Source organism: Amia ocellicauda, chromosome 8, assembly GCF_036373705.1.
Source record: "Amia ocellicauda isolate fAmiCal2 chromosome 8, fAmiCal2.hap1, whole genome shotgun sequence".
NCBI classification, from domain to species: Eukaryota; Metazoa; Chordata; class Actinopteri; order Amiiformes; family Amiidae; genus Amia; species Amia ocellicauda.
The window spans coordinates 10,117,665-10,137,690 of record NC_089857.1 but is presented as its reverse complement, the minus strand read 5'-3'; the positions used below and the strand labels follow the sequence as shown (position 1 = coordinate 10,137,690).

At 38.9% G+C, this 20,026-nt stretch overlaps 1 protein-coding gene and 1 non-coding gene across 4 annotated transcripts; one reads left to right on the top strand and one right to left on the bottom strand.

Moving 5' to 3' along the window:
• The first annotated feature begins 2,129 nt into the window (after positions 1–2,129).
• Positions 2,130–2,266, top strand: LOC136757817 (small nucleolar RNA SNORA47). Its single transcript, XR_010819634.1, has one exon. It is a non-coding gene; the product is annotated as a small nucleolar RNA SNORA47 (small nucleolar RNA).
• A 1,679-nt stretch (positions 2,267–3,945) lies between these two features.
• On the bottom strand, positions 3,946–17,817 carry aggf1 (angiogenic factor with G patch and FHA domains 1). Of its 3 annotated transcripts, none has more exons than XM_066711967.1 (16): positions 17,771–17,817; positions 17,563–17,660; positions 16,245–16,443; positions 15,239–15,341; positions 14,871–15,052; positions 13,664–13,795; positions 13,039–13,224; positions 8,719–9,052; positions 8,138–8,243; positions 7,568–7,619; positions 7,325–7,426; positions 7,041–7,206; positions 5,621–5,700; positions 5,342–5,469; positions 5,134–5,233; positions 3,946–4,832 (listed from the first exon to the last, which is right to left on the bottom strand). In XM_066711967.1, the coding sequence occupies exons 3-16, from the start codon at positions 16,425–16,427 to the stop codon at positions 4,626–4,628; spliced, it is 2,061 nt and encodes a 686-aa protein (XP_066568064.1). In that variant the 5' UTR covers positions 16,428–16,443; positions 17,563–17,660; positions 17,771–17,817; the 3' UTR covers positions 3,946–4,625. The 3 variants fall into 3 exon arrangements, with proteins under 3 accessions (XP_066568064.1, XP_066568062.1, XP_066568063.1); XM_066711965.1 differs by having other exon boundaries at positions 17,747–17,808; XM_066711966.1 differs by having other exon boundaries at positions 17,563–17,808.
• Positions 17,818–20,026: the final 2,209 nt, after the last annotated feature.

Sequence of the window (20,026 nt, the reverse complement as noted above, 5' to 3'; positions counted from 1 at the left end):
ACATTACAAGTAGGAAAATTAAACAAATCACAGAAAGGTCTTGGATGGGGTTGGGACATTATTTTATTTTTCATTCTCCAGAGTTTCATCTTGTTCAGAAACAGGAAGTATTAAAAGTGACTCTTCCAATCAATTGATTCAATCCTCTTTTAACCTTCAAGTCTTTTGTGGGAAGAATGTTTCCATGTTTAACGTATTTCAGGCCGTGCTCCCTTATTCCCAATAAGTCTACATCAGAGCAGCTGAAAATCACTCTAGGAAACAGCTAATTCATATTTAATTCATGAATTTCAGTGTATGTATGCCTTAATTAGTCTTCTGTGAGGCCATTCAGTTGTTCTCTAGCCTTTATTATTATTAGTCTGCATGGCTGTGCAGGACTCCCCATGCAGTATAGCAATTGAAAGCTCTTAGTCTGCTTTCTAAAGAGCTAAGAACCAGCAAGAGCGCATTATTTGGCCCATGTGGTCTGTATGTATCTTTGTGTGTATACTATACCATAGTAGTTCCATGCTACACCAAACTACACTTAATCACATTTGATCATGTTTTTACCATGCTACACTGTACTTTACCATGCTTTTACCCTGATTTTACTACATTCTAACCATATTTCGACCATGTTTGTAATCATTATTTTTTACCAGATCTTACCACATTTTTACCACGTTGTTAGCACGCTACACCGTACTACACTATATTACCATGTATAGCCATGGTATACCACACTATACCATATTTTAACATATTTTAACACATGGTAAACTATAAATTACCACTGGTTTACCATGTTATATCACACTACACCTTATTGTATTTTTTCAGCACCATACACCACACTACAATGTACTCTTAGGGGACAAAAGTGTAATACTTTCATATTTGACCCACGGTCCCATATGACATTTCTTGTTCCCTTATGGCACATTTAAGTTGCCTTCTACAACACTTTTTGTTTCCATATTGGGCTCGAATTTGCATATTATAAAGGTCTTACGATGTGAAAACAGCTTAATTACTCCTGGGACTATTTTCATTGTATGATTTAGAATAATCATAATAATACATAATAATAATAATAATAATAATAATAATATATATATATATATATATATATATATATATATATATATATATATATATATATATATATATATACTTATGGTAGCTTACACAGTATCATAAACATGGACATCTTCACTATTATACTACTAACTTACTTACTTTTATATATTACTGATGCATACTATTCCTAACCTAAATTATACAAATTATATAATTATATAAATAATGTATTTCTACGTCGATTACAAACGTACACTGATATTAAATAACATACTACTACCATACAAATAATATATATCCTGTTATATAGCATTATTGTCACATGCATCTTCAGATACTTTCAGTTCTAGTTCTGAACTGTTTTGTCCTTTTTATATTGTGCTGGGGTAAATGTGGAGAACCAAAGCCATTATTGGTTGCTTTTCTCAAAAAAAAAAAAAAATACGAAAATAAAATTCAATACGTACTTGAATATAAGAGAACTAATCAAACCTTACAAGTTCACACACGCCGATTTACGTCACCAACGCCGTCATAGTACTAGGCATGCGCAGTAGTGCGGCTATGAAAGGCCTTTACACGCGTCTGCTCAGAGGAGGAAGCACAACGCATGCGGCACCGCGTTAATGTAAGTGTAACATTATATTAAGAAAATGTTTACATATTATTGTAAGATTTGCATATTACATGTCTATGTCACGTCATTAGTAATTTACCTCACCTGCTTTATCTTAAAATATAACTTAGTACATTCATAAATGTAGTGATGTCCTGAATACTAGTGACAAATAACAAAAAGTACATTTATAGAAGCAATATAGCGAGTGATACGGTCTACAAACTCGTTAATACTAGTAGTAGAACTATATATAATGGGTAAAAAAATCATGTATACTCACTTTTAACCTCATTTAATAGTGCTAACGAGAGCGCTTGATGGCGTAAGGAGGCCACAGAAGTTGGTACATTTGCGATGCGTTGTTGCCTCTGCATGCTACCGTATATATGTATATAAACCTACAGCCGACAGTATGTAAACTATGAAATGCGGTATAGAAAGACCCTGGAGGACTGAGAAGGTTTGGCAGCTGCTCGCCAGTGCTGTTTAACTGGTTATAGCCTCCTAAAGTGAAGCCCATTCAGAAACAGCGGCCGGGCCTGCAGCTGCACGATGCGCAGGACCTCGCTGTGTCTGCAGACAGGCAGCTTGAACATGTGCAGCTGCAGAGCAACCATCCCTACACCTGGACATCTAACGGATGACTTTTGCGTTTGTTTTACAGATTTGATCATTCCGACGGATGCAGAAGTCAGCGTTATTATCCCAAGTTTGTATATTCCTGTATAAAACAGCGTGGTGAGTGTTAAAGTTGTAACTCTCCTCCTGGTGATTCATTAACGTGCTGCAAGTAGAACAAGTCCAGACCAACTTATGTACGTCAGGCAAAGGAACTCACGGTTTGAAAATGTTTTTGCTTAAAATGGTCATTTTAAACAAATAAAATGTCTTTTAAAAAAAAAATCTCACTTGTCCATTTGATTTCTGTGAGCTTATGAATACTAACCCTGGGGGATATTAAAGGGTTTATACACAAGGGAATAAACAGTTAAATGAAATGCATACACAGGAGAGTTTGTTACTGCTCTACAGTGATGTGCATGAATAGAAAGTACTTTAAACACCGTGGGCAAAAAGTAATGGGTAGTTCATTATTAAAGTATTTCTAAAGACACAGCTCTTAGGCATTTAAACCACTTGACACTAGCACTGGGGAAATCATCTTGATACACCTTTTAGAAACTGGAAAAAAAAACAATCTTAAAAGGGCACCCAACACGTGTTTGTTTAATAAAGTGTACTCTGCACCGTCGTGTGGTTGGTATCCCATCCCATTTTTTCACATCAGAGAATGACACCGATAGAAAGCTGAGACTCAATTTTCTGATGTGGAAAAATAAATAACCAAATCAGTTCTGAGAACCCTCCCTCTGCATGCTGAAATGTGGGTGTGGGGGGGTTATGTGGTCTGAGTTGGAATAAAACTTTTTTTTTTAGTTATTTGAATTTCATCTAGTTTTGTTTGGCCACATGGATATGTTTGGACAGCACCTAGACACCTCTCATAAACACTCTGGTACAGTGGGTTTGGTTTGTCCTATCACCACACAAATTGGTACAGTTGTGGAGACCCCACTGAAGGGATATGTGGAGATTCAGCCAGATATACATAGAGGTGCCTTCTTTAGGTGATGTGAAACAACTTTGCATATTGAAACAAAATGGTTGGCCTTTCTGCATGTTATCTTGTTATGTGCATTGTTATTTTGTTACTCTAAGTTATGTTCTCCGCATATATAAAAAACAAGTGATTTTCTTTAAGATAATACCATCCATATGCGTGTGATGCAAATATTTAGAGTTATGATAGGGCTGCCCCCTTTTAGGAGGAAACCTCTTCAGTCAACATTAAAGTAAAATAGGAATTTAGATTATTCTAGATCCCTCCAAATACTATTCTGTAATCTGTATGGGGCAAATAAATGTAATGTGACACATGGCAAGGTCACCTCAATCAAGGTAAAGAGAAACCCCTTGCTGCACATCATCCATAAAGTATTCTTTCAAACCCTATTCAATCCACAGTACGGTTTATATCTGACATGACCACTGTACAGGAGCCACAATTGGATATGAAGGTTTGTGACTGTAGGTGAACATGACCGTGGGACTGGGATGCCCAGCCTACCACCCTGCCTCTCGGAGCAACCCTGGCTGTGGAAAGTACCTACTGCACTCTAGTGTAGGAATATGCATTTCACTTTACATACAGGACACTGTGATCTTCGATGCAAGGCATTTACTTTGACAAAATACAAGTCTTTCTGGTTGAAATCTTTATTTTACAGCCAATACTGGGTGGAAAAAACAAGTCCTAACTATTTGCATGATTTCTCACTTTGGTCATAAGAGTCCTTGAAATCATAATCAAGCTGGTATAAAACCATAAGGGAGAAGGAGGAGAAACTAAAACAATCGCCACACCCGGGTCACTTGAAACAATCTGTATAAACTTTTAAAATAAAATCTAGCTTTTGTACCCCAAATAGTTGCACAACACTCTAGCTGAAGAAAACCAAAGCAGTGAGATTTGAAGGCTGGTTTATAAACATACATCCTCCCAAAAGAACCAGACATTTCACTACAGACTGGGCTATCACATGGAAATCCCCCAGATCTAGAGTAGACCTGCTTTCACAGTAATCCTTGGTCAAGGTCCACTTGAGTCCATCAGGGTATGGTTTCATTCTAAAGACTCTTCATGATTTAGCGGCTTTTCAAGGTAGTATTTGAAAGGTGACATTCCTATGATAATGTCTTTGAGCAATACATCCAACTCACCACCCCACAGACTATCAAACAGGATAATTTCTAACAGAAAATACCCACAATGGATACCTCCTTCATTCCCTTTAAATATTACAGATTTTCCCTGGCATTGAGTGTATTTGTGGTGAGGAAAAACTCATGGAAATGGTCGTCTGATGTGCTGGTGCATCATTTACCGATCTTCACTTTTTACCCAGGATTTAGCTTTGGGATTGTCTTTCTTTTTTGTGGACTTTTTAGTTTGGCAGGTGTCTGCAAACCTCTCTCTGGCTTTATCCCAGTTCTTCTGGTTTTTAGTTTTTAGTAGTGTCCCATCTTCCACAGATAACGGGGCGCTGACACCGAGTCCTGCTTGTGCCTTTCGCATCTCTAGCTGGATCTAGAGAATTGCAAAATAAAGCTTTAGGTCAGCAATTTAGAAACTGCTGTATTTCCTGGAGTTGTTTGTGAAACTCAGCCAAACCCTGCACATCATTACTGGTGAGGGAGTCAGTGGTGAATATCAGTGATGTCACACAGCTTGCATAGCAAATGAGAGTTGTTCCAGTTGAGAGTTATAATACAAAACTGAACTTCAGCATGTAAAAAAAATAATAATAAAAATACTTAAATCCTGTAGATGCCCAAGACCCCAGTAATCATATCAGGATTCTTGGAAACCTTACTTGGAGTATACTTACTGGATCTTTCCTGCCTGCTTTATCTTTGCCCAGTCCCTCTCCTTTCTTCCAGCCCATCTTCTCAAGCATCTTCCGTCCCTTGTTGCCATCACTGATTTCACTAGAGCAGGATATTAAAGAGTATGGTTACCAAGTTTTACAACTGATTCCAAATGCACTCTGCACACTGAAGCCTGGAAATCATCTCTGACCACATTTCTCTGCTTACACGTTAACAGAAGCCGGAGCATCGTCTCTCTGAAAGGTCCCCTCGCTGCCCACTTTCTGCCGACGCTTCTCGGCGCGGTCCTTGTACTTCGAGTTCTTCAGGGCTGTGGCCGCCTCATAATCGCTGCTCTACAAATGGAACATTAGCAAACAGTATAAGGCGTGTTCAAAATCCATCCTCTATATAACGATCTATTCCATAGTAGCACACATGCATTTGTAATCGTTTGCATTCACAATGTCTGATGATACTTAAACTGAAATCCTCAGAGGAACGTACTTTCAAACCATACTTGACTTTCATTTGCTTCAGCTCTTTCTGGCGTAGCGCCTCCTTATCCTCTTTGCTCAGCACTGATCCTGTAAAAACAGATCAAGTCAGAGGTGTTGGCTCCCCCCACACTTTATTCTACCTAAATATACCATGATCTCAAAGCAACAAAGAAAATACACAACGATTACAAGACTCCTTGTTCTATTCCTTTTTGCATCTACAGAAACATTGATACCTTTAGAAAGAAAATCAAAATCACTGGACTTGTTTGCTAAACCTTTAGTGAATTTTAGACATGCAACTCATTCCATTTGTTGGCAGTGACTTAGTATTTTAACGTTTTCCTGTCTATTCCCATTCCTATAATCATGTACAGTACTGTGTAAAGGTTTTAGGCAGCTGTGAAAAAATGCTGCAAAGTAAGAATGCTTTCAGAAATAGACATGTTAATTGATAAATATAATCTATGAACTAAATGCAAAGTGACTGAACAGAAGTCAGATGCCTCCCTGATGCACCCCAGTTCCTGCGTTTTCGTGCACAGTTGAGTCGCTTGGCCTTGTTGCAACGTCGGAGGTATGGCTTTTTGGCCGCAAGTCTTCCATGAAAGCCACTTCTGACCAGACTTCTCCGGACAGTAGATGGGCGTACCAGGGTCGCACTGTTTTCTGCCAATTCTGACCTGATGGCACTGCTGGTAATCTTCCGATTGTGAAGGGAAGTAAGCATGATGTCTTTCATCTGCTGCAGTAAGTTTCCTTGGCCGACCACTGCGTCTACGGTCTTCAACGTTGCCCGTTTCTTTGTGCTTCTTCAAAAGAGCTTGGACAGCACATCTGGAAACCCCTGTCTGCCTTGAAATGTCTCTCTGGGAGAGACCTTGCTGATGCAGTATAACTACCTTGTGTCTTGTTGCTGTGCTCAGTCTTGCCATGGTGTATGACTTTTGACAGTAAACTGTCTTCAGCAACCTCACCTTGTTAGCTGAGTTTGGCTGTTCCTCACCCAGTTTTATTCCTCCTGCACAGCTGCTTCTGTTTCAGTTAATGGTTGTGTTCCAACCTACATATTGAATTGATGATCATTAGCACTTGTTTGGTAGAATTGTTTAATCATACACCTGACTATATGCCTATAAAATCCCTGACTTTGTGCAAGTGTACCTAGAAGAATTGATGCTGCTTTGAAGGCAAAGGGTGGTCACACCAAATATGGATTTGATCTAGATTTTTCTTCTGTTCAGTCACTTTGCATTTAGTTAATTGATAAATATAATTTAACAACATCTATTTTTGAAAGCATTCTTACTTTATAGCATTTTTTCACACCTGCCTAAAACTTTTGCACAGTACTGTATGTAATGTGAAAATGATCAACAAGAACATGGCGTCCCGGGGGGGAGTGACGGCCGCCTGCTAGCACTCACCACTCAGCTCTGCCTTCTTGTTGCGGCTTAGGTGTGCTAGGACTTGCCCCGGCTCACAGCCGTCACACGTGTCATTCCCAGAGTGGATGTGGAAAGATAAGACCGTCTCCCCCATCTTTATTTCATCCCCATGTGCCAAAGTGTAGGGATCACACTTAGCTTTAGGCTAAAACTCAGAAGGTGAATATGGTTATTTTTTCAATATCATTCACATACTACATGCCCGCCCCCCATAATTCCTCTGCAGAGAATGAGAACAGAATTCACTTGACTAAAGTCAGTACCTGCAGAATTCGGTTTCCATTGATGACAGTCCCATTTTGGCTTCCCTGGTCCACCAGTACGTAGCTTTGTAAATCATGGTCGAAGTATACTTCTGCATGGAACTGACACAAACAAACAAAACAGTATAGAGTGCATTGTAAGTATCACTCCCTGTACTGCTAATAACATAATTCACTATTTAGACATTGTACAGACTCCTTTTACTACCACTGATATACAGATTAATTCACAAAATCAATTACCTTACTGACACCAATTTCAGGAATTCTTATCGCATGTTCCATGTCTTTTTCTCTGCAGACATACAAAGTGCAATTCAGTAAAGGGAAACATGTTCCTAGTCAAGCTATTTTTGTTACTATTTTATATTACTTAAATAAAATGTTTAGTTACACTTTAAAAGCAAGGTAGTGTGATTCCTCATTAATTAATACATGAATACCACAGGATTTACACATGAACCCGTGCTCTGATGTTAATCACATGTATAACAAGGTTAGGGTTCATGTGCTCAACATCATTACTCAGATGAGGTTCCTTCATTCATCAGGAATTACACCACCTTATGTTAAAGTGCCACCAAATGTTTTAGTTATGCAGGTTCGCTCCAAACGCACAGTAATCACAATTTGGTATAGGCTTTGATTATTTTGTTATTAGAGCAAGACATGGAATACATTCTGATCTCGTGAATATTGATCAGAGACCCTTTATGCGAATGGACTTGGAGAAAATGTTTGAGGGGCTACACCACCACATTCTTAATTAAATTACTTCACAAACTCAAGCCTGTGCATAAGGCTCAACTTTACCTCCCGATGGTGGCTGGAGTATCTGCTGTTATGATGAAGAGAGTTCCAGTCTGCAGCACTGGTGAGCGGACAACAGTCACTCTAACGCACGGTGGCCATGCTTGCTCTGAGACAAAAAACAAACACACAAATCAAAGCCATTTAAAGACTTGGAGTTTGACCAAATCAAAATGTAACGTATCTGCGAAAGGGGAGACCAGAAGCCACTTTATACTACTAACAAATCAAAACATGATATAGTAACAACTTTGTAATTTGCAATGCACAGGTAGGTTCTGATATGGTCTAGGCCTAAATTAAACTGCAGCTTGTCAGTATTACAATGACTATGAGTGGACCGCCGAGGCTGCATTTGTGCTTCCACCCTGGCAACGGTTGCTACAGTGATGTGGAAAAGCAGATTACTTGAGATAAGGTGACTAAGGTGCTTCACGTCCCCTCGAGCCATCCAGTTACATGTCATGGAGTACAGCTATTGTGCAGTACGCCAAGTCTGGGTGGGGCAGATCCAGTAAACCATTACTTTGATTCGAAGCTTTAGGGTATCTGACAACCCTACAAACCACGCAGCTACTGCTCACCTTCTTGGTGGTCTGACGGGTCAGAGCTTTCACTGGCCGTCCACTCCTCAGAAGAGCCCTCCTCTCTCTCGGACTCGGTGAGCTCTCCCTCTTCGGGCTCACTCTCACTCTCAGTGTCATGACTGTGACACCTCTGCAGGCCCCGTCTCATATCCCCAGTCATTGCCACATCCTCGTCTTCTACACAGTTAGGGCTATGGCTCTCAGACCTATGCCCTTCTGCCCCTGCTCTATGGAGCAGCCCTGTCCTCTTGCGTTTTTGTTCTAGCATCTTTCCATCGACCACCTCCTCTTGAGGAACTGTGTGACACTTTGGATCTTCAGTTCTCAGGTCCTATTATAGGACATTGCGCAGGTTAGTTCCTCACGTCACCCTTCACCACTTTATATTTTACTCATAAACCTAGTCTCCATTAAAATATTAAGTTTTAGTTTAAGTTGTGAGAAACTTCTTGTCACTGTTTTAGGATCTCAATTTTCAAGTAGATGGAACAACCTTTGTGGTTCATAAAGTGGTGCCCAGAAGAAGGGAAAAATACAGAAAGGAAAAAGAAATATATATATATATATATATATTTATTATATATACACTCACCTAAAGGATTATTAGGAACACCTGTTCAATTTCTCATTAATGCAATTATCTAACCAACCAATCACATGGCAGTTGCTTCAATGCATTTAGGGGTGTGGTCCTGGTCAAGACAATCTCCTGAACTCCAAACTGAATGTCTGAATGGGAAAGAAAGGTGATGTAAGCAATTTTGAGCGTGGCATGGTTGTTGGTGCCAGACGGGCCGGTCTGAGTATTTCACAATCTGCTCAGTTACTGGGATTTTCACGCACAACCATTTCTAGGGTTTACAAATAATGGTGTGAAAAGGGAAAAACATCCAGTATGCGGCAGTCCTGTGGGCGAAAATGCCTTGTTGATGCTAGAGGTCAGAGGAGAATGGGCCGACTGATTCAAGCTGATAGAAGAGCAACTTTGACTGAAATAACTACTCGTTACAACCGAGGTATGCAGCAAAGCATTTGTGAAGCTACAACACCTACAACCTTGAGGCAGATGGGCTACAACAGCAGAAGACCCCACCAGGTACCACTCATCTTCACTACAAATAGGAAAAAGAGGCTACAATTTGCACAAGCTCACCAAAATTGGACAGTTGAAGACTGGAAAAATGTTGCCTGGTCTGATGAGTCTCGATTTCTGTTGAGATGGTAGAGTCAGAATTTGGCGTAAACAGAATGAGAACATGGATCCATCATGCCTTGTTACCACTCTGCAGGCTGGTGGTGGTGGTGTAATGGTGTGGGGGATGTTTTCTTGGCACACTTTAGGCCCCTTAGTGCCAATTGGGCATCGTTTAAATGCCACGGCCTACCTGAGCATTGTTTCTGACCATGTCCATCCCTTTATGACCACCATGTACCCATCCTCTGATGGCTACTTCCAGCAGGATAATGCACCATGTCACAAAGGTCGAATCATTTCAAATTGGTTTCTTGAACATGACAATGAGTTCACTGTACTAAACTGGCCCCCACAGTCACCAGATCTCAACCCAATAGAGCATCTTTGGGATGTGGTGGAACGGGAGCTTCGTGCCCTGGATGTGCATCCCACAAATCTCCATCAACTGCAAGATGCTATCCTATGAATATGGGCCAACATTTCTAAAGAATGCTTTCAGCACCTTGTTGAATCAATGCCACGTAGAATTAAGGCAGTTCTGAAGGCGAAAGGGGGTCAAACACAGTATTAGTATGGTGTTCCTAATAATCCTTTAGGTGAGTGTATATATACTGCAGACTTTTGTTGTGAACTGGAATATATTCAGAAGAACTGGAATCTAACCAGCAGCAGCAGCTACAACCACTATCGAGTACAGATTTGTAGGTTGTAGCTAAAACATGGGTCAAAGTTGCCTGAATATGGTCCTAACTCAAGGAACATGCTACTTGCTGTATACGTTGTGGCAAACCGAGTAATTACATTATTCAAAATTGCCCATTATTACCTATTTGTTCTTGATTAAGCCGTGACTTCAAACACCTTATCTGATAACAGTGCATGGAGCTTCATCAGCAGGAAACTCTGTACATGGTCTTTCACACCATAGTGACTCCTGTGACTGACTAGCAGCACTGCCTTTTAGAAGGGAACTTTGAACAGTGTTACTTTTATGTGTCACTTCACATAAAATAATGGATATAATCCACACAACCAAGTGCCATTAAACCCAACTCACGCTTTTAAAGATCTTTCATACAAAATCTCTGCTGCTCTGATATATTAAAAATGTATATATATTGATCTTAGCCAGTGGAGTAACCAGCTACAACCTTAAACCTAGTTTGATTTGAAACCCTAAAACAAGGAAGGGAAAGCCAGTTGCAACCCAGCGGGTTTCACAGGAATTCGCTTAGGAAGGTAAGATTTCCAAATTAAATATCTGTATTGTACATTCCTGAACCAAACAAGTTAACACCAATCAATACTTTTTTCTAGTTTACAATGAGACAACAGAAAAGTGCACTACTGTAGCTCTCTGGTATGAGGGAGGGCAACACCTGCCTGAGAGAACAGCCCTGGCAAAGACAGACTGGAGGAGACAAACCATAATAGGAGATAAACACCCTTTTTTCTTTGAATGCAGGTGGAAGTGCCACAGTTATAAATCCAAGGCTATCAGAAAGAATGACACTTCCTGCTTTACTGGGTCAGAATTCATAAAAAAAACTTGTATGAAGGCTCTTATCTTTTTAGTCAGCAATTCATCCAAGACAATAGTCAGCCCCTAATCAGCTGTAAAACACTGAAGGTAGTCACATCATTCTTCTGAGAAATTTACAGCCCTGCTGCAGCCTAACCATGGAAACTGTTTTCTCTGCCAGAAGTCAACACCAGTGTGTTTGAACAACACCAGCATCACTACTGCGTGCCAAGCAACCCAAGTGTGAGAGACGGCCGGCTGCCCTTCGATATCGGGGAAATACTGTGCAGCTCAGTTCCCAGCTACCCAGTTAGAGGTTTTTAGTTTAATTGTTACCATGAAATCCTCATTAAGATTTTAGGTTTTATCCTCAACCATTAATGGTGTTTTCTTGCATAGGTTTAGCATGAAGATTTTTCAGCCAATCTGGCAAAGTAGATTGCAACAGGTGTACCTTTACCTGCAGGCATGCTTCCAAAAGAGGAAATCTTCATGTTAGCCATTGATTTAGTCACCTCGTGTACCTAGGGGCAGGAGGAACAGCAGGTAGTCAGCTCCACACTGGGCAAAAGACCAGATTTCTTCAAAGAACCTTAAAGGTCCATTCACACCAAACCACACAATACTAGCGTGGCACTACTGTGCTGTCAGAGCCAGCAGCTCTAGGAACAAGTCAAAGTAGGACTGACTAAATCTTAATCCCTTACAGCAGCAGGGAAGTATTTGCCTTGTACAATTGCTCATTAATGAAAGTTGTGCAATGATTTCAAGGCAGAAGTATGTACAGGTTTTCATGAAAGCCTTAGAATTTAAGCATCACCCACTGATGCCACCTTGGGTAAATACATACTACAATAATCAATTTATTCTAAATTATTTTACAATTTGTTTATATAGTAAAACATGTATTTATCCATCTTGAAAACGTTCAGGTGATCTAGCCTGTTACCTTATTGGAAAGTTCACTTTCATGACTTTTATAACCCACTAGCAAAACAAAAGTACATAGGATAGAGACCTTGCTACACCACTGACATAATCAGTGGCAAACACACACTGTCTGAAGTGAACCTGTCTACAGTACTGCACCAGAAGCAAAGCAGTGTGTTCTGGGAAGCCCTGCCAGAACATGGGTCAAGTAAAGGTGCAGTGAGCCTCTTACCAGACAATTACCAGTCTTTCTGTTGGCTTTGTCTGCTCTAATCACTTAAAATGTATTTGATATATAATGGGACTGCCAGGCTGAAAACATACAGCTGGTACAACAACAAAAACCTACAGATAGTTGAAAATTGAGACACCATAACTAATGACAAGTTAATACTCACAATATCTTTGAAATTCAATCAATTCCTCAATGTGAATTAGACAGGTTTTAAAAGCAAGCAAACTGAAATTTAGTCACAGTAAGTAACATTTATCTGCTTCACACAAGAAAAGCAAACATTAAAACATTAAAATAATGATCTTGGTATTGCTTTCATAGAGATAGCAGGAGCTACCCTTTAAAGGCTATTAGAAAATACAGGTCGTCTTCACAAAAAAAAGTGTCTGTTGTCCAAATGAGAATATGAATATGAAATATGCAGCACTGAGGTACCTGGTCATCGGGAGCTGCGGCTCTTTCATTCCCTTTCCTTCTCTTTTTCGCCTTTTTTTCCTGGCTTGGGTCTGAATCTGGCTGAACGGCTTGTACATCCACGCGGGAATGAAACTGGTAGCGCCCACTGTCTGCATCATAGTAATAGTATATCCCGGTGTTGGCATCATAGTACAGCTGACTTGTCTGACAAAAAAAATCCTTCTGTAAGTGTGATTCAATGCTGTACCCTTTATAGTTTGCAGTTGAACAAAATATAATATTTCTTACCATGCTGTGAGAGTTTTAAATTAACGACTACATAATTTTAAAGCCATATCTAATTTAATACAGTCTTCGATTATGAGAACTCTACTATAACATTTCAAAGCAACTTTAAATGAGAAAGATAACAACTAGATTTTCTCACAAAATCTGAAAATCTGTATACATTATGCCCCAAATAAGCGTGCATTTCTGAAAAGCTGTGATTAAAGTTAGAAATTGCACTACAGAATTGTGAAGAGATGGAGCTTGTTTAAAATGGATGTCAACAACAGTAACAATAATATGATCCTCCTAAAAACCCACAAGCATTCTAGAGGGGAAATATAATGCAATTTAGAAAATGTAAATTCACTTTTACCGAGTCATAGTAGAACCCTGTGCTGTGGTCATAATACATCCCTGAGTATTCGTCAAAGACAAATCCAGTCTGAGATACTGCCTCCTCTGCCGTGGCTCTCAAGATGTCTGCTATTGAGGTCCCGTCAGATTCCTATGACAAATACATCCCAGGAATAATATTATAAAAGCATTAACACATGAATACATATATACATTTGTATTTAAGTAGTATAAATCCCCCACTCCCACGGTTATACATTTCAGTATTTAAAAAGCTTATCTTACATTATAGTAGAATAATTATTTTCTTACTTTAATTATACAACATCTATAAATGAGGGGAAAAAAGCACTAATGCATTTTTATTTTTATTTAAACCTACTTCAGGGAATTGGAGCCGGATGCATCATTTAAAATATTAAATGTCTTTGAAGAATCCGAAAAAAAAAGGAACTATCAGAGCTATGTGGAGAGTAGGAGACTGCACTAGGCAACGGTAATGGATTTAAGATCAAAGTGAACAATACAATAGATGCATTTCAAATGGAAAATAATGAGCCCTTACAAACCAAAACATTTACCATCAAAGTATTTTCAACACTAAAGCAGTGCATTGTACTGAAAGGATGGTATTTTCCTTTATTAAACACATTTCTGGTTTCATGTTGAATTAACTCTTAACCAGAACTTTACTTATTATTACCAGTGAGCTGTGTGCAAATATAAATCAAGACTAAATGAACAGGAATAATTTCCCCTTGATCCCCCTCCCACACAAATTTGCTTTCAGAGTGTGTCAGTAAACGTCAGGACCTTCACTAAGTACATTTTCTGAGTGCATCCAAGACTAGTTCCATGGATCCTTGGAGACCAGACTTGCATTGCATCATAATTATCATGTTCTGTAGCAACCTACTAGTATAGAGCTGTTTTTAATGTTGTTTTTCTAATGCAGTCTTGATTTGTCCTTAAAGGAGGGACTGCTGTGATGGATGGTTGATAGAGCTGAATTTTTCAGTCTTAGATGCACAGTCTTCTAAAAAGACCTTGGCTGAACACTGGGTCAGGAATAATATTCACTGGTCAGTGGCTTCCACTCCTCACTAATACTTTATAGGTGCAGTGACTGCAATAGCATTTTAAATGTTTAACAAAAAATATATATATATCAGCAGCCAATGTCTGAAACTGTATGGAAAATGTAAACCTGTATATTTAAAGCATACCTCTGGAACTGCAGCGGTGCCCTTCCTTTCTTGTTCACTGGCATTTCCCATGACATCATCATCAGTGGCCACTGTCCCATGGTTCTGTTGTACATCAGATTCTGAATCTTTCTTGGTCACCGGATTTGATTCGGTACCCTCATTTCCACTCTGGTAATATGGTCCGTAGTAGTAGTAATAATCTGCAGATTATAACAAAACAATGTATTTGTGTTAACATTTTCAACAACTCTTCTAGATTTGTAGATGGAACTGATTTATGAATGATATTTGGAAACAAAACTTTCAGTGTTATCTAGGTATCCCTTTGTTTACATATACATATATTTTTTTAGAAAAGCAATTTAACCTAAAGCACGCACACTTACCAGATTCATTCCAGGAAGAGGAAGTTCCAGTCTGTGTTTCTGCCTCTGTTCTGTTTTTCTCTCTCTTCTTCCTGTCGTGAATTTCTTTGCTAAGTTTATCAACCTAAAGTAGAAAAAAAAAAGAAAAAACAACAATGTTGACCTAATTCACATTTATTAATGAGGTTAAAATATATAGAATTTTCATCCAAAATTTGTATTTTTTTTATTCGAGTTTCATAAGAAAAAATCCAAATACACACAAATACAATCAGAGGAGAAGGTGCAGGTTGAGTACATCAAATGCTTAATTAATAAGGTTAATATTCCAGCCCTGCGATGGACTTGTGTCTCATTCAGGGAATACCCTGCCTGCCACCCTGTACTGGATGAAGCAGATATTGATAATGGTTGGATGGAAGTCAATAATGCACCTTTATCAATAGGGACAGCACTGTGGAGTAGCAGTCAGGGCTCTGGGCTCTGGTGGGGTCAATCCCAGGTGGGACTGTTGTACCCTTGAGTAAGGTACTTTACCTAAATTGCTCTATTGAGAACCCAGGTGAAAAAAAAGGTAATTGTATGTAATAAAACATAATGTAATGTATTGTAACAATTGTAAACCACCCTGGACAAGGGCATCTGCTATGAAATGTAATAATATATTTACTCTGACATAGTTACAGTACATAGAGAAACATACATCCAGCCAGATTTTTTTTTAGAATACTTAAAGAGCCTTACACAATATAACATATAAATCAGAGAGGAGGTAAAGGCGCTGATATGAATACACTAGATTTACAAGCCCTCTGACATGATTAAGAGGGGCAGATAATTTGATAACAGTCTGTGGAACAAATGCCAAAACATGCCCTTGATTTTGAATTTGAAATGGTTAAAATGTGTAGATGCTTCACTGTTTTTCTTCACAACAGACCAGACATCCATATAATTCTGACAAGTGTGTGTCAGAAGCTGGGGATTTAGGATGTTAGAGAGTTCAGCGTGGTGATGGAAATCATACCTGCTTTCGCAGGTCATCATTGTAGCTCTCCGTGTTCTTATACAAGCGCTCAGTTTTATTAAGTTGCTTCTGCAACTTGTACAGCTCACTTTTGCAGCTTTTCAGTTCTTGCTCCAGAGTCTCGACCTTCAAGCTGAGCTCTCTCAGCTCCCTCTCTGAGCCTTCTTCCCCGTTTGTTGTCATGATACAGCTCCCTTCTCTGAAAAATGACAATCATTCAATCAATCAATACAGCACATCTGTAGCAACACTCATTGAATCTATGATTTGATATATTTGGCCATGGTTTATTATTATTTGTTTAACCCTTTACAGACACGGTTAAAATTCTATGTTGGAATTCTTAGACCCTGAAGAATATGATTATAAAATCATTTGTAGAATTCTGAGAATATAAAAATATGAGAAAATGTTGTACTTTCAGGGGAAAAGTAAAAATAATAATAATAATGTCTGTCACAAAATATCCCCCAAAACCTACCAAAACATACTGTTCTAGTATTTCACTTTCCAGACAGTTTTTAGAACATTATACTTAATTTCTGACTAAAGTATGTTTTATATATATATATATATATATATATATATTTTTTTTTTTTTTAAATAAATCATTCAACATATATCCAGTAACCATCAGACATGTCATTTTAAAGCTTAGACCATGACGAATGTGATTATCAAACCATTTCCAAACCACTTCTACTGCTAGAACAGGGGTCGCGTTAGTGTAGCGGAGACCCCGCAGGTCCGCGCTGCTCCACCAATGGGAGAGCTGGGATTGTGCAGAACTGCGCAGAACTGCAGACATCTGCGCTGCAAGAACGCGAGGAGGATTCCTTGTTACCCCCTTCTTTGCACATGTTCTCCCAGGGTCGGAATATGAACGTTTTATTTTTAATTTTAATACACAATTTTCTTGTGGCTTAAAAAATAATACTTGTGAAAGTGGTAGGCTAGACATATTTAGCATTACATACAATAATTAGGCCCACGTTTTTAACAAGATATAAAGCGACTGTTCGTGTTTGTACTTCCGGCAACAGACCTACATCGATCAGATAGCTTGTAATATCAAAATATATAAAGTATCACTCTTAAATGTTACTGCAGTCTCTGGAGTATAATATAATCAAAATCATTTAGCCTAAATAAAGCGCACTGTAGCTGACATTATACCAACTATCATTTGTTAACAAGCAATTATCATAGCAAAACATGACACAACATTTAGGTAAAACATCATCATCATCATCATCATCAAAGTAAGGAATAGATGAATTACAAGACGGCACTTTAAACCGCATACAGACAGTCTTACCAAATCTGCTTTCGTGAGCTACATGCTTCCCCGCTGTTTGGCAAATTGATTCACATCAATAATCCAGTGTCCTCTTAAATTCCGCTCATCCGATTAACCTGAAACGTGAAAATAAACATGATATAACGAACTCCCATCTTTAGTTTCCTAGAAGACATTTTTGTTTTATAATAAAGAAAGTTACTGTTTGGAAAGCTGTGATGTTTACAATTCGCTGCACAGGACACCGCCATATTTCTGTTCAGCGTTAAGACGTTACGCATTACGTCACTTCCCTTGAACAGCGGCGCAGTCAAATTGCGTCCCAAACAGAGGTCGCGTTCGAGTTGCGCAGTTTTCCGCAGTTCTGCGCAGATTTGCGCAATTCCACCGATCCCATTGGTGGAGCCGCGCAGAACTGCGGGAAACTGTGCTCCAAGGACACGACCACAGACATATATGAAGTAGAGTGTGTTGGTTCTCTGTGCTGATTGCTGTGACTCATGTTAGCTTACATGCATCTTTCTTGGGATTTAATTTCTTTAGCTTCAATAAAATGAAAACTCAAAGCATCGATAATGTAATATTAGCCTTTAACCCTTGATGTCTAGCTTTCTGATCTCTTTAGCTGCGAAAAGCAAAAAGGTTAATTGTATCGGTTTTCATCTAAGCTGTAGCTGACCATTGCAAAATATACAGCACTACAAACAAACTGTCGATTTAGTGTATGTATGCATTTATTCTTTAACAGCAGCAGATTACCACAATGATTAAGAACTAGTTATTTGAAAAAATTACAGTTTACAATTACAAGCAGTTAGTGATCTTGACATATTTTCACTGGGAAGTTGCCAATTATTTTTGGTTGCAGATGTCTTCATTCACGTTTCGAGATTATTTAGTGTAATGAAATATTAAAACCTATGGAAAAGCATTAGGACCTCTTACGAGAGAGAAAATATATATATATTTTGAGGGAAACAAGTCGAAACTTTTGAGAAAAAAAGTCAAAAGTTTTGAGATTTAAAGTCGAAACAAACCTTTGAGAAAAAAAGTCAAAAGTTTTGAGATTTAAAGTCGAAATAAACTTTTGAGAAAAAAAAATCAAAAGTTTTGAGCTTTAAAGTCGAAATAAACTTTTGAGAGAAAAAAAACCTCAAACACCGGAACAGAGGAAAGATTTACAAAGATGTCTAAAACAGAAAAATACTTATTCTGGGCTTTCAGAAACTTGTATTTTAATTTAAAATATTGTATTACATAATGTAAATAATATTAATAATGAACTTCAATAATAACTATAACAACACCAATAATAATAATAATAATAATAATAATAATAATAATAATAATGTATACACATTTTCTACAATTTGTTCAACTGAACAGAATTTGTAGAAGTAATAGTGGTATTAAGGTGCAATAGTGCTACAACAGTTTCATGCTGGGGAGCCATTTGTCAGACTGGGAAGAGACAACCAAAAAAGTGTCCCCAATGCCATGAGTTTGTGCCTTAGATTGGGTTGTCAGCTTTCCAAAGGGCCGGTCTGAGTATTTCACAATCTGCTCAGTTACTGGGATTTTCACGCACAACCATTTCTAGGGTTTACAAAGAATGGTGTGAAAAGGGAAAAACATCCAGTATGCGGCAGTCCTGTGGGCGAAAATGCCTTGTTGATGCTAGAGGTCAGAGGAGAATGGGCCGACTGATTCAAGCTGATAGAAGAGCAACTTTGACTGAAATAACCACTCGTTACAACCGAGGTATGCAGCAAAGCATTCGTGAAGCCACAACACGTACAACCTTGAGGCAGATGGGCTACAACAGCAGAAGACCCCACCGGGTACCACTCATCTCCACTACAAATAGGAAAAAGAGGCTACAATTTGCACAAGCTCACCAAAATTGGACAGTTGAAGACTGGAAAAATGTTGCCTGGTCTGATGAGTCTCGATTTCTGTTGAGACATTCAGATGGTAGAGGCAGAATTTGGCGTAAACAGAATGAGAACATGGATCCATCATGCCTTGTTACCACTGTGCAGGCTGGTGGTGGTGGTGTAATGGTGTGGGGGATGTTTTCTTGGCACACTTTAGGCCCCTTAGTGCCAATTGGGCATCGTTTAAATGCCACGGCCTACCTGAGCATTGTTTCTGACCATGTCCATCCCTTTATGACCACCATGTACCCATCCTCTGATGGCTACTTCCAGCAGGATAATGCACCATGTCACAAAGGTCGAATCATTTCAAATTGGTTTCTTGAACATGACAATGAGTTCACTGCACTAAACTGGCCCCCACAGTCACCAGATCTCAACCCAATAGAGCATCTTTGGGATGTGGTGGAACGGGAGCTTCGTGCCCTGGATGTGCATCCCACAAATCTCCATCAACTGCAAGATGCTATCCTATCAATATGGGCCAACATTTCTAAAGAATGCTTTCAGCACCTTGTTGAATCAATGCCACGTAGAATTAAGGC